At 50.9% G+C, this 14,215-nt stretch overlaps 2 protein-coding genes and 1 long non-coding RNA gene across 3 annotated transcripts in view; 1 reads left to right on the top strand and 2 right to left on the bottom strand.

Annotated features, from left to right (window-relative positions):
* The window catches only part of LOC122379636 (adenosine deaminase-like), an 89,771-nt gene that overhangs the window by 49,582 nt on the left and 25,974 nt on the right, over positions 1-14,215 (top strand). The window lies entirely within an intron of this gene.
* LOC122379639 lies at positions 29-800 on the bottom strand. Its single transcript, XM_043361986.1, has 2 exons — positions 129-800; positions 29-56 (listed from the first exon to the last, which is right to left on the bottom strand). Exons 1-2 carry the CDS (start codon positions 798-800, stop codon positions 42-44), a joined length of 687 nt encoding a protein of 228 aa, XP_043217921.1. The 3' UTR covers positions 29-41.
* On the bottom strand, positions 8,633-11,111 carry LOC122379640. Its single transcript, XR_006256206.1, has 3 exons — positions 10,787-11,111; positions 9,910-10,050; positions 8,633-9,396 (listed from the first exon to the last, which is right to left on the bottom strand). It is a non-coding gene; the product is annotated as an uncharacterized LOC122379640 (long non-coding RNA).

The following is a 14,215-nucleotide window of genomic DNA, read 5'->3' as shown; positions in this document are numbered from 1 at the left end:
CTGCCCATTCACCAGCAGCTGCACCGTCGGTAGCGCGCCTCTTACTCTTGGGCTGCCCGAGAGGAGGTTGGCGCAGACACCGCCTCTCCTGACGCGTTTCCCGGCATCCGTTCCGGGCAGCGTGCCGCGGCGTGTCCTGGCTGCTCGCACCGGAAACAGATGATGTCCGCTCTCCTCTCCGCCCGGCAGTCACGAGCGAAGTGACCGGCTCGACCGCAGCGGTAACACCGTGATGACGCCGGCGTGTGGCGGGAACGGGCCGGCGCAGCGGCGGCAGCGGCTGCAGCGACGGCATTCTCTGCCATCAGCGCCCGAGCCCGCTCCACCAGCTCGGCCAGCGTCAGGCTCTCCATGCGGCAGCCGGCCCTCAAGGTATGCCTCGCCGCATCCGGGAGACCGGCCACGAAGCCGCACATCAGCGCCGTGTCGCCGAGCCCGCCGAACAGGGAGGCCAGCCGCCGCAGGTCTGCCAGGTAGACGTCGACGCTCTCGCCGACACGAAGTCTTCTCGCCGTGAACTCCTCGTACGCCTGGAACTTATCCACAGCGAACGCCCGCAGCAGGGCAGCTTTGACGGCAGAGTACTGCAGCTTCTCCTCGGGCTTCAGCTGCTGGTAGACGCTGAAGGCTCCGCCGGTCAACCGCAGGGGGACGACGGTTTGAATGTCGGACACTCCGCGCAGCTGACAGACGAGCTCCGTCTTATCCAGCCACTCTTCCACAGAGGCGTTACCGCCATCGAACTCGGGGATTAGCCGCATGTCCAGCGCAGAACTTGCCACAGCGCTTTCCTGTGACATGGTCGCCGAAATAGCTTGTAGTAATGCCAAAAGTCCAGTACACTCAGATGCCTCTATTCACACCCGTACCCGCTCGTGTCCCGGAGCGCACTGCCCGGCTTCACCACATTAGCCTAGATCATACCTCTGTACACGTCATATCACGTCATATCACGTCATTCTGAACCCTAGACAAAGGCTGATCAATTTCTCCCTCCGCCGACTCACCGGCGCCATAAGACCCTGGCTCGCAATACGACGCGCACCATCATCGCTCGAACCACGCAATGACTAAGACACAGACTACAACAAGAAAACTTTGTTTTCATTTTTTATTTCATGTTAATTTTAAATGTTTTTGAGCCTATCAAATGATATAAGTATTTAAAATTTAGCTCAGTCGTCCCGGTAAATGCCGCAACTGCGCCATGACTGTACGCTAATCCTATTCCGTTTGTGATGCGAATTACCGGCCGTCGAGGAGTCAGCCCGGGTGAGCCAAACAAGATCCGTTTGACGTAGATAAAACGAATTAGTCTCATGTAACCGGTGCCGTAGATCCGTTTGTGGGGAGCTGATGCGCATTAGCGTAGTGCGTATTTGGAACGGATCGCTCATGTAACCCCGGTAAGTGGCACATTGACATATTCCACCACGTAATCGGGCGGCAAGCCAGGCGAAGTTGCCTCTCTAAAAGTTGCCGAAGTTGCCGCTCTAATCTCCACAAGACTCAGACTGCTGGGATCCATACACCCCAGAGAGGAGGACGTCCGGAGCAGCGACATCATGGCGGCCATAGTGACCGCGTACAGGTCGCTCCTGAGCCGGACGGCTACGTCCCGCTAAGGGACGGAGGGAGCTACAACAACAACAACAACAAGTTGCCTCAGGCACATCAGGAGAGGTACGCAAAACATCACCACATGACCGGAGGTCCCTGACATGCCACGGTACCCCGTCGACTGTGGCGGTGACAGCACCGTGTCCGGACTGCTCCGTGCACCGAGACCCGGGCTTCCTGACCCACACAGCGTCCCCAACACGGTACGACGCGGGCTCGCGTGATAGATCGTCTCGGTCCTCCTCACCGGTTCCACCAGGTGGGCGCACTCGGTCACCAGGTGGGCGCACTCGGTCACACACGGGGTACACAATACACATACACTGCGCTCGCAGGTGATGATAACGCCGATACACCATCGCGAGGCATCACATTATATAAATGAACTGCCTCAGACACGGAGCACTGTTTGCGAGCAGCGATGACCTTCACCGAACGTTGGTTTCGCTCCACGATAGAGTTTCCACTCGGTCGGTGAACGGCCCTGAATCGGATCTGTACGCCCCATCCTGCCGCGAACACAGATAACTCTCTGCTGCGGAACGCGGTGTCACTGTCTGCCAGAAGTTCGACTGGGGCACCGCGCTCACAAAATATCTCATCCCGCTGCTCCGTCACACTGGCTGAGTCCGTTCGGCGCAGTGGGCGCCACACACAAAACCGCGACGGACCGCATTCAATGATTGACAAGTACGACCGGTTTCGGTAGTGCGTAATGTCTATGGCGAGTATGGTCCAGGTTTCCTTTACCCCCAGTTCCCCGCCACGCCACTTGACGGGTGCCGGGTCCACTGGCCGACACACGTCACAGTCTGACACCACCTTTTACACCTGGCTCTGCGTGATACTCGGCGATATGTCACGACGGACAAAGTACAGAGCTCGCCGAATACGGGGGTGTCCAGCTCTGGCATGAACCTCGCTGATGGCCGACGACTCGCACGTGCCGACAGTGTCCTCCACAACACCCGCATCAGCCCCGTGAGCGTCATCTCCTCCCGCATCAGTCACTGGCCCGACCACCGCAGCGGCGACTGCGGGCTCGCATACACTCGTGTCGTCTCCGCGTACCCACTCGACCGGCACCCGCGTCAGGCAGTCCGCTCTGTTGTGGGCGGTCGGCATCAGGGTCACTGACAGGTCGATGCCGAACTCGTCTACCAGCTGCTTCACCATGTCGATGCGCCGCCTGATGATCATCTCACCGTGGGCCTTGGTCTTCAGACGGGAGCGCCCGCTCAGCGCCAGTGAGTAGAGAGAACCTGCGACGTGACAGTGAGAGCGGCTTATATTTAACACGAGCAAGTGCTCAACAGACGGCCTGACGCGGCCGAGACGAGACTCCAACTGGCTACCCTCCGCCGGGTATCGCCATCTACGGACACGGAAGTTAACATTTACAACAGGCCGCCAGGTGGCATCACTGTCCGCAGTACGGGCTGACGCAGTACGGGCTGGCGTGGTCACTTTTCATTCCTCTTTCTCTCGGGAATATACAACCGTCAGGAAATAACTCACTAATTAACGAACCCTGTCTAATAGACAGAATGCAAGCCGGCTTCGGCGACTGAACAAAAAGTGCACTACAACGTCAACATGCATGTCGGCACACATGCTCTAATCAGATACTGCTGAGCTACAGATACGCAGGGGGCAACTTGGATAAACAGCTACACGCAAGTAGGGCACAATGGTGCTGTAGCGGGGTTTCGCCGTTACGGGGCTAACCGGTCATTCGATCCTCAGCAGGTGGGCTAGCTCGAGTGGGGTGTTTTTGAAATGGAAGCCGCGCCGGTGCGCTTCTTAAAGCCCTTCTGCTGCGTCCCGTCCCACTGATGCCCTGGGAGGGTTGGAATCTCCTGCTGTAGGGACAGGGCTCGGTAGTGCAGTCCTGAGGCGGTGGGTGTGGTGGTTGGTCGGGTATAGGAGCGGCTTGAGTCCCAAAGTGTCCCCCCTCGTCCCCAACGTCACTCTCTTCTTCCTCCGCGCTCCCCGAGCTGGTCGACACTGGGCTGTGAATTGTGATCGAGTGGGCCCGGTCGGTGTTTGCTCCCTTGGAGTCAGTTGTCCACTTGCTGCCCAGGGTTGGGTGGGTTCTCAGCACCATCTTGTTGTTGGATTTCTTCAGGCAGAGCTTCTTCTGGCCAAACATATTCGGGTATATGTCGTTTTAGGCGGTTGACGTGAACACGGCGGATCTTTCCACGTCTGCTCGGGTGTTCTATGTGGTAGTTTAACGGCCCTACGACTTTGATGACTCGGTATCCTGGTTTCCAGGATGGGTGGAGCTTTTTGGTCTGTCCCTCAGTCACTCTTTCATCCAGCGGCCGATTTCATAAAAGGTAGTAAAATACATCCGGCGCAATTTCCCACCCGTTTTTGCCGGATTTTATGCCCTAGCGGTTTCATAAAGAAAACGGGGTTGTATTTTGCGACCGAAATTCTACTACGTCGACTTTTATGCCCAACAGCTGTTTTTGGAGAGAAATGCAGCAGATCGGTTTCATAAAACGATGCATTTTACACTCAAGTAATTTTTCATGTTCTTGATATCCCACAAAATTCTGCGTTGCTCTGAGCTGCATAAATTTGACCAAACTTTGACATCAACAGTTGTCTTGAACATCGAAGTGTGGAAGTGAATCGAATTTTCTACCTATTTATTTTGAAATAACTATTTGACCAAGAATCAGGAGCTTTGAAGGCACAAGGCAGTAAGTAATACTTTGTTTGTAGACCGTAAAAATGTATTGTTGGCAAATATTTGCTGTTGTAGGAGTTGATAAGATTTGAGATTGACAGTTTGCAGGGAACCACTTGAGTGTTCTTTCTTCAACATGGTAACATATAAAATGAGTGTGATAATGCTTTTTGCCACAAGTGATGTGTAATATTGATATGTCAATTGTCAGCTACAACTACATATGTACCTATATTAATCCTTTTGCCCGTCATCGTCAACAGGTTCACTGGTCTCAAGTCAAAGTTGTCAGTATTGCGAGTGCATACCTACATCAATTGAAGGTCTTCCAACCAAGGTGAGTTACTATACCCAAAGATGCTTCTGGTATTAGTATACAAAAGGTTTGTCTGAATGGGTTGTAGGTTGATAGTTTGTAGTAGGTTAGTAAGTTGGAGGTAGGTAGGTCATTGTTGCTTTTCAATTCGACGTCATTTGCAATGAGCAGAGCTTCTAAGTGTCATTGTATTCCTATCATTATTTTGTAGGTATTGAAAAAATGGATAGTGTAGCTTTTTTTCTATGTAGGTAACAGTCAGATATTGTAGGTTTGACATCTTTTTGCCTCACCAACTTCCGCTGTCACTGTAACAGGTGTCTCACATGCGGCCAACTGTTAATATGACATGAAGTGATTTTGATCATTTTCCAGCCCTGCATCTTGAGAAGAAAATCTGCATGTGGTAGCTCGGGCAGATTTTCTTCTCTTACACCTGCTTCCATGTCCCATAGCAGCATCTTACACTTTTCCCGCTCTTCCAATAGAGCACGCCACAGAGCATTGCATCTTACACCTCCCTTTTTGTCCCATGATAACACGTTAGTGGATCATCTAACTGTAACACGGTGTCCGTGTCCCACAGAGCGCGCCAGCTGTGACCAGCCAGCTGATGCAGAGGGCATATCAGGAGAAGCCGTCCTGGCTCATCACACCACGGCCGTGCCGTCCGCTGCCGGTTCCGTGTTGGAACCCGGAGCGCTGGAGTGGCCTCCGCGCGCATCTCTGAACCTCTCCAGCCGCATCCAGTCACCGGGACCGCGGCCGCCCATGAGGACGTCATTAGAGAGCAGAAGGAGCTGCGCGCACGGCTGCAGCAGTTCATGGGCGGCGGCGCTGTGGACTCTGCCGAGCACGAGAAGCTGCCGCCCCGACCGAGCTGAGCGGTCCGCTCGCCCTGGCCGAGGTGGCGCGCTAGCAGGCCGCCCAGCGGATACTGTCGCTGATCGAGCAGATCGGCGCCAGCGAGAACGTGGACGGACACGCGGCTCCGCTGCACGTGTGCCAGCACTGCGGCGCCCGCGGCAAGCGCGTCCCATAATAGTTGGACCAGACTGTGCAAAACCGCCTATATTAAACCGTTTCAGTGTCTGACACTGTGTGATGGGGCCGGCTGCGTCCCCGACTGGGCGAGTGAACGATTCGCCTCCGCAGCGGGGCATATATTGCTCAAAATGGTGGGCGAGTCGTCTTCAGCGAGTTTCGAGGAAATTATTAGCGTGTTGCCATGTTGGGGGCGGATCGGCGTCTGTCTGGGTGGTTACGTTTGGAATTGTTTCATTGTTTATTTTATATCACAATGCATGAATTTCTTGGTGGTAAACATATGCACGGTGTACTTCATTAGCGACGCCACGACGCACCTGAACGTGCAGTCAGCGGCCGGCTGCGTCCCTTTCCTACCCCACCCGCCAAAATTTCTGAAAATGTGTGCTTTGGTCCGGTCGGAAACAATCCTTGCTTTTACAAAATTTGTGATTTATTCATAATTCATGGCCAGCAATAGCATAATTACCTTTTCATCAGTAGAATAACAGCTGTTGGAATTTGCATCGCAGCTATCAGAGCGATTCCGGTTAAACTTCAAACACTTGTCTCAAACGATCTCAGATGTGCGGACTAGGAAATAAAGCAACGACACACCTTCGTGGCATTCTTTGAGTAGCACGTATTACGACGAAAACAATTGTCAAGGCGTTGTCATCTGCCGCTGTGTTCAGTGTTCACTATATTCAGGAGATATTGCCATCGCAGAACTTGGCGCTCGACGATCTTGGAAATCAGTAGGGGAGAGCGGGGCCAGTTGAAACACGGGGTCAGATGAAACATGGCTTTATTTTCAACAGTATGCAACATATGGCGTTGCCGACACCACTGCGCATCCGCGCTCGACCACTTCCTTTGTCAACGGCGTTTGGGCGGCAAACGGACGGTAATTTTGATTTGACACTTGTTTTTGTGTTTTTGAGGGGCGTTTGGGAGAAATCGTTTTTATGAATATTTTGTGATATCTCATATACCTTTGTTTGCTGAAAGAAGAACTCCTGGCTCCGGAATAACACCATATTTGGCCCTTCATTCAGCATGATGCAGTCCCTCCAGCTTGTTTGACATGTGCTTTACGGCGCGTGCGAGATGGCGGGAGCGGATGGGGTCAATTGAAACGCTTCTCTGAGGGTCAGTTGAAACAGGGCCACAGGCCGTTTCAATGGACCCCGGTGACCTTTGCAATGGTTATTGTTCAGGGGCTGTAAACATTAAAGGAAATAGTCCACCTTTGAAATGAGCTTTTAAACTGAAATAGTAGTTTCATAGAGATCAATTTTTGACCCCTTTTTCTCCAGCCTTTTGCTTGAAAGCACACTATAGCCTGAGATATTTCTCATTTTCCTCATCCGCCCATTTTACCATAGTCTATGTACTTTATGTCACCTATTATGAGGAACTTTGCACTTTTAGCTTTCCAACGACCTATTGAATGTAGCATTGGGAAAAGTGAACCGGACAAAATATCTCCTTAAGAAAGTGGCCTTAAAGAGGAAAACATCCCATTGTTAAGGATAGGTGCAATTGACCCCATGGGCTGGTTCAATTGACCCTCGCATCGGGGTCATTTGAAACGGGCGTAGAGCTGTTTTATAAGCATGCGTTTGGCAGCAAAATATGTTTGAAACGTAATTTTACATATCTTAAAATAAAGCCAAAAGAGCATATTTTTTCATGGCATTGTGCATTTTTCGATATGACAACTAGATCTCGCTGTGCATGTCAATATATAAAAAGTGGTTCAACTGGCCCCGCTCTCCCCTATCTCCGAATCAGTATCTCTTATACGGCGCGCGCGCGCGCAGTAATCACTCGGCCGGCCGGCTCGCGTACAAAGCCCAATGTAACAGCTACTGTTCTACGTCTTAACCCGGCAGTTGCTGGGGTATTTCGCCACCCACCGTTTGCTGGGGGGGGGGGGGCGTTAAACGCCCCCAGCCGATAACTCGAGAACCAATAGGCGCAGCGAAACGCACGAGGCGGCAAACGAAAGAGCGCGACGAGACGCTTCAGATGAGTACTTTAAAGTTGAATTTTGAGGTCACAGGTCGGGTCAAGGTCAGGTCAAACACCTGAAATCGGGCTTTCAGTAGCATGGACTTCAGGACTTCGCAATGGGCGCCTCTCGCCATAAACTCTGTCAAAACGGTGCACAACCCACCCTATAAGGACCACAAGAGTGTCAGCTCCATAGAGGGGTCAGTCAAGCATAGGTCAGGGTCAAGGTCAGGTCAACCGGGTAGGCACATATCCCCGAAAATCAAAACTGATATTAGCAGCCTGTGACACATGTTTTATAGGTAATTTGGGGCGTAGAACACGATGGTGACATTAATTTTATCATATGTGTACGTGTTTGGCTCAAAAACTTCAATTTAACAAATTCATGTATCATGGTCGTGAAGTAGTCACGAAAAATTGCCAAGATTCAGTTCAAGATTTTGGAAAATGCGGAACGATAATCAATAATCGAAGATAGCCATTTGATTCATCATGGTATTGGCAGTCTAATGGCGTTTACGGCATGTCTGTATTTCTATTCTGTGATTTTATATGATTTTTTGAACATATGCCGTTTTTGGTCGAAAACTCAGAAATCATGACGTCACTAAAACCTCGATATCTCAAAAACTTTCCGACCGATTTTTTTGAAACTTTGTCACAATAAACTTCAATCAATTCCCTACAGGTACCCAAAATTTGGCGCGCCTGCGGCGCGCCGTTTTTATGCTATGGCCCGGCGAAAAAAGTGGGGGCGTTTAACGCCCCCCCCCCCAGCAACTCGCGGGTTAACCGCCTTTTGACCCTGTGCTGTTGCATTATCGTAAATTTGAAAGCAAACAAACTTAAATCAAGACACTCAGCCAAAGCACGCAATAAAATCATTAGAAAAATAAATTATACCTTTTAACATCACTATCACTAAAGTCTTCCCTTTTTATCTAAAACACGTACGATTTTAAGGGCGCCGGCAGCCGCCATCGACAACCCAAGTCGGGGGCGAATGGGCCGCGCACACGGACCGACACGGCTAGAGGTCACGGGGTCACCGTGTCACGCCGCCGCCGGAATCGAGCTACCCGCGCCATATTCATAACGCACTGAAGACTTTCAATCGGTCTATGACGTGTCAGTACGCTGCTGGTTGCGTACCGACCGCTACCGCCACCTATCCTCTGGTCGAAGAGGAGCACAGCGCTCACAGCGACCTCTACAGTGAGGAGCGCCCACACGACTCAGCGAGGCAACCCTCACTGCTCGCCGGCATTTACAACCCAAAGCGACGAGCGCAGCGCCTGCAGCCGGGTGTGGCCGGACGCGTCGAGAGACGCCGCCAGCCCGGTCATCGGCGCCGTCAGACGGAACGGCAGGGGCAGCAGGCTGATGAGTGGTGGCCGAGCCGCGAACACGTGTCCTGTCGATTCCGATCAGCTGCAGCTGCACGTCAGTGGCGCCGCTCTGAGTCCCATGTCGCTTCATCTGCTCCCAGTGAACAGCTCGCGCGTCTCAGCGCACTGCTGCTCGAAGTCGGGGCACGTCGAGCTGATGAACTGGTTCAGCGTGCTGGTGTTCTCGAGCCAGTCGATGATGGCCAGCTTTGGGTGGACGGTGGTGAGTGCCAGCCGGCGGTCGACAACCCCCGGCTCCGCGGTCAGCGCACCGTTTACAACGGAACGGCTGCTGCACACGCTGGTTGGTGCTCGTCAGCCACCTGCAACATGCGTGCAGCTTGCATTCTGAAGACCTTATACCTAAGCTGGAACACAATTAGCACAACTGAAACACAATAAAAAATGTGAAATGTTTGCCTCAAAACTTGAGGTTGACTGAAAACAACCGGTGCCTGTAATCAATTATGGCAGTAAGACTGTTAGTCTGTTTAAAATGCCAGCCTGTTTAATTTGTTAGGTTCATGTCAACAAATGTACCAACCTACAATCTAATGACAAACGGTACTAGATCTTTGAATGCACTAACAACGTCATCACGTTTTGTTAACTTCTTTCCCAATACATCACTGTAATACAGCCATACAACTAATGACTAGACATGCAAATGTTTTTCTTGGTAAAATTGGAAGTGGAAACTTGCTCTCAAAAGCCAGAGATTAGTGCAAAATGATTTTATTTAAATGTTTGCCTGTTCCCTCCCAAACCCACAAATTATGGGAAACTGCCTACCATACGTCCACCCTAGGTAATAAAGTATAGGCACATGGTCTCACCTCTTGCAGCATGGACAACATTGTTGACAAATTACTTCTAAACTTCGTCTCTGTTGTAGAGGCCAGCCAGGCAGCCTCAAGGCAGCCTTCCAAGTTCCACTGCTACTGCTGCTAAAGGCCCTCCAGTCTTCCTTTCAGCAGCTGGAAAATAGGATTAAGGATATTAATAACAACCTTACTTTGGCTGTTGGCAATCTTATAGCTTAGCTAGTGGCTCCGGTGCTGCCATTGTGAAGTCACCAGACTCGCCAGTTCTGAAGATATTTATACAAATTTCACCAAAAGTTGCAGTAGGTTGTAGGTTTGTAGGTTGCTGGGTGGTAGGTTGGTAGGTGGTAGGTTTTAGGTTATAAGCCATAAGGTAAAGTTGGGTCAGGTTAGATAAGGCATGTTTTGTTCTGTTAGACTTTGTGTAAATATCTCAAGAACTGACAAGTCTGGAGACTATTTGCACAAACGGGTGACAGCATCTGAGCAGTATCCGTACTTACTACAAGCAAAATACCTGTACAGTGTACTTTGTCAATAGAAATATTTATGGGGATTTTGACAAAAGACACAGCAATTCAAATTACCAATGAGTCATTGCAAATGCTTTTACGGAATCAGAATGACACACTTTTTAGTCCACTTTTGTATTGACATAGCCTGAAATAGTTTCATCATCCTTATACTCAAAACCATTCATGTTGCCACCCTGACCAGTAACCTTGGCAGATGATTGAGTTGTTAATTCATGGTAGGAGATACTTTGCATTGCTGCATCAACTATGTCGTAACAGTAACACATGAACACTGACACCAGTTGCTGTGGATTACCCAGTACCCACATCATCAATTAGCAAAAGCTGTGTGAGGCAAGTGATGTAATACTCACATTTCAGTAGTCAGCACTAGCAGTCGTCGCACTCGTTTTTGCAACTAAGGAGAGGCGCTATGCCTTCTAACCAAACTGAAACTCAACCACAACCAAGGCCAAACCTTGGGCAGCTTATTGTTTCACTGCGACGCTCTCATCGTTTGGACACATCAAAACATAAATCAAACACTGAAACATATATATCAGAAACAAATGAACACCCAAGCAATCAATGTACAAAAGGTATTTATATATCAATACCCTGAACCTAATTCAGCCATTCAGCCGGCCGAAATGAATGCAGTAGTTTCTCTATGGCCTTGGACGATTGTTTTTGATTACAATTCCTAATGCAAGAAAAGCAAATACATTTTTGTCTGATTACCTATTGATTATTGTTTCAAACATCATATTTAATTTTATTATTGATAAATTAAAACAATTAAGTAATTTTATATTAATACTTTGATAATTCACAGAATTAAAATATTTATTAAAGTTCTGTTGGTAGTAAAATGCAATCAAAGCAAGCAGAAAACTACAACTGCCGAAATTTATGCCCTCCGAGCTTTATGAAACCGCTCCCTCAGTGTGGTTGTAGTTTTGAGGGGTGAGAAATGCACCTAGGTGTAAATTACTACCAAACCTTTATGAAATCGGCCGCAGGAGGAGAACTTCGTCTCCCACTTGGAAGTGTCGCTCTCGACTTCGCTTGTCATGGTGGTGTTTTTGCTTATCTCGAGCGTTCTTCAGTCAGATGAGATTGCACGTCAGCGAATGTCTGATGCATGCGCACGATCATGCCGGGCTTGATGTGCTCCACTTCTGTTGCGGGGTCCGGAAAATCCAGCCGTCTGCTCCTCAGCCGGAGGTCGAGTAGCGCACGACAGGGCCTCCCGAACATCAGGTAGAACGGTGTTTCACCTGTGCTTTCCTGGGCTGCATCCCGGTAGGCATGCAAGAGGTATGGGAGGTAACTATCCCAGTCGCGCTGATGGTGCTCCACACAACCCCTCAGCATTGAGGCCAGAGTTCGATTAAATCTCTCACAGAGCCCGTCAAATTGCGGATGATATGGGGTGGTGAACAAATGCGCGGCTTGAAGGAGTCTGCACATCTCCTTAATGAGATTGGATGTAAAAATTTGTTCCGTTGTCGCCGTCGGTAATGGTCCGTTCGGGGAGGCCGTATTCCAGATTTTTTTTTCATGAGTACTTCTGCCGTAGTTTCAGTCGTTTGGTCTGTGGTGGCTTCTGCGAGGACGTACCGTGTCAGGTAGTCAGTGAGTACCACCACGTACTTCTTGCCCGTTTTTGTCTGAGGCAGAGGCCAGAGCACGTCAACACCCACCGTGTGCCACACCCCAAGTGGTTGAGGCATGTCTCCAAGAGGGACTTACTGTCTTTGTCCACGATCCTTGCTTTGACACGTCGGACAGCCCGCAATGTATTTGTTGCAGATGGTGTACATGTTTCTAAAGAAGAAGCTCCTTTTCAAATTTCCGAGGGTTTTGCCTGCCTTGAGGTGTCCAGAATGGGCGTCCTGTACCGCTGATTTTACCAGGACTTGGGGTAGCACCACCTGCCACCTCTCCTCCCCGTGTTTGGTGCTGCTGACCCGCTCCAAGATATCGTCTTGTGTTATTCGGAATTGATGTCTTCGTGTCCACGAGGGGAGCTCTCTTCCTTGTGCTACGGCCTCTCTCAGCTGATGACAGTCGCGGTCATCCTTCTGGAGGTCAGCGAAGGTCCGTCCTCCCATTCCCGTTGGGGTGGTTTTGACCGCTCCGTCTCCTTCACAGTGCCCCGGGTTCTGGTCTTCTGCTGCCCCTTGATCCTGCTGGGCCTGTCTTCGAGTGATTACTGCCATGACACCCAGCATGTCGTCCGGGGCTTCTCCTGTTCCTTCCCCTTCGTTGCAGTTCCTCCCTTGCTCTTGTCACGTTTCTTCTTCCCTTCATTTGTGTCGCCTCTCTCCTTCGTACATTCGTGATAGGAAGTCTGCATTCCGGTGCTGCTTTCCGGGTTTGTATGTTATTTTGAGGTCGCACTCCAGCAGCGCCATACGCCACCGCTGAAGTCTTGGATTCGGGTTCTTCAGGTCATGTAGCCATTTCAAGGCCCAGTGGTCCGTAACCACCTCCGTTGGACGTCCCAGGATATATTCTCTGAACTGGCGAGTGGCCCACACAAGAGCGAGACACTCAAGCTCACAGGCCGAGTAGTTCTCCTCCAGTCGGGTGGTACGTCTCGAAGCGTAGCTGATGACCTTCTCCTTGGGGTCTCCTTCGTACTGCTGTCCGAGCACCGCACCCAATTCGGTTGAGCTCCCGTCGGTCATGAGAATGAACGGCTTTGAAAAGTCTGGGAGCGCCAGCACTGGTTCGCTGGTGAGAGCATCCTTCAAGGCTGTGAACGCCTCTTGCTCCTTGGGGCCCCATTGGAAGGGTGTGTTCTGCTTAGTGAGTTCCGTGAGAGCCCAGGCCCGCCTGCTGAAGTTTTTCACAAAGCTTCGATAGTACGAAGCCATCCCCAGGAAACTACGTACTTCCTTGACAGTTGAGGGGGCGTCCAGGTCGCAGATCTTACTGATGTTTTCGGGGCCGGGGCGGAGCTGTCCGGGTGAGATGAGGTGACCCAGGTATTGGACCTGTTCCTTTGCGAGCACGCATTTTGATGGTTTTAGTTTGATGCCAGCTTGTTTTAGGCGCTCGAAGACGAGGCGTATGTGCTCCAGATGCTCCTCAAAGTTGTTGGAGAAGACGATGATGTCATCGATGAAACAGTGACAAAATTTCCCTGTGTATCCTGAGAGCACGTGAGCCATGAGGCGCTGATAGGTAGCCGGCGCGTGGCGGAGTCCATATGGCACCCGGAGGAAGTGGAAAAGGCCAAGAAAACACCGAAATGCTGTCTTTGGACGGTCCTCTTCTGCCACACTGACTTGCCAGTAGCCTTGCTGGCAGTCGAGACAGCTGAAAATCTGAGTCCCGCCGAGTGTGTCAAAGATCTCGCTTCTGGCCAGCGGGAGAGGGTTATGGTCTGCCTTGGTCATTGAGGCCTCGGTAATCGACGCAAAACCGAGTTTCTCCAGACTTTTTCGGCACTAGGACCACTCCCGCGGCGTAGGGTGATATCGATGGTTCAATAACCGCGAACTCGTCCCGACTCTGACTCTTACTCCTCTGCCATGAGCAGGGCCGGCTACGGTGGCTGCCGGAATTGGTTCTCGGTATTAACATGGACGCGGTGGACTCGAGCCCGGAATTCCGGGCCAATCTGGCCAGGCGTGTCCGACGCCTACAGGCTCGGGTGCATCCCGACCGGCACTCGGGCGACGAATTCTTGTCGAGGTGAGTCATGGTCAGCGCTGCTTTTTCTTTCTTTACTCTTTCCTATTACCTCACTTCATTTACGTACGTGTTGTGTTCGAGTCACTTGGTAGTTT

The sequence above is a fragment of the Amphibalanus amphitrite genome, unplaced genomic scaffold (genome assembly GCF_019059575.1).
Source record: "Amphibalanus amphitrite isolate SeventyFive unplaced genomic scaffold, NRLGWU_Aamphi_draft 000081F_arrow, whole genome shotgun sequence".
Classification (NCBI taxonomy): domain Eukaryota; kingdom Metazoa; phylum Arthropoda; class Thecostraca; order Balanomorpha; family Balanidae; genus Amphibalanus; species Amphibalanus amphitrite.
This window is presented reverse-complemented; position numbering and strand designations above follow the sequence as displayed.

Excerpts from the sequence above, each read along its gene's own strand:
- LOC122379639 (XM_043361986.1), bottom strand. The coding sequence starts at position 800 with ATGTCACAGGAAAGCGCTGTGGCAAGTTCTGCGCTGGACATGCGGCTA.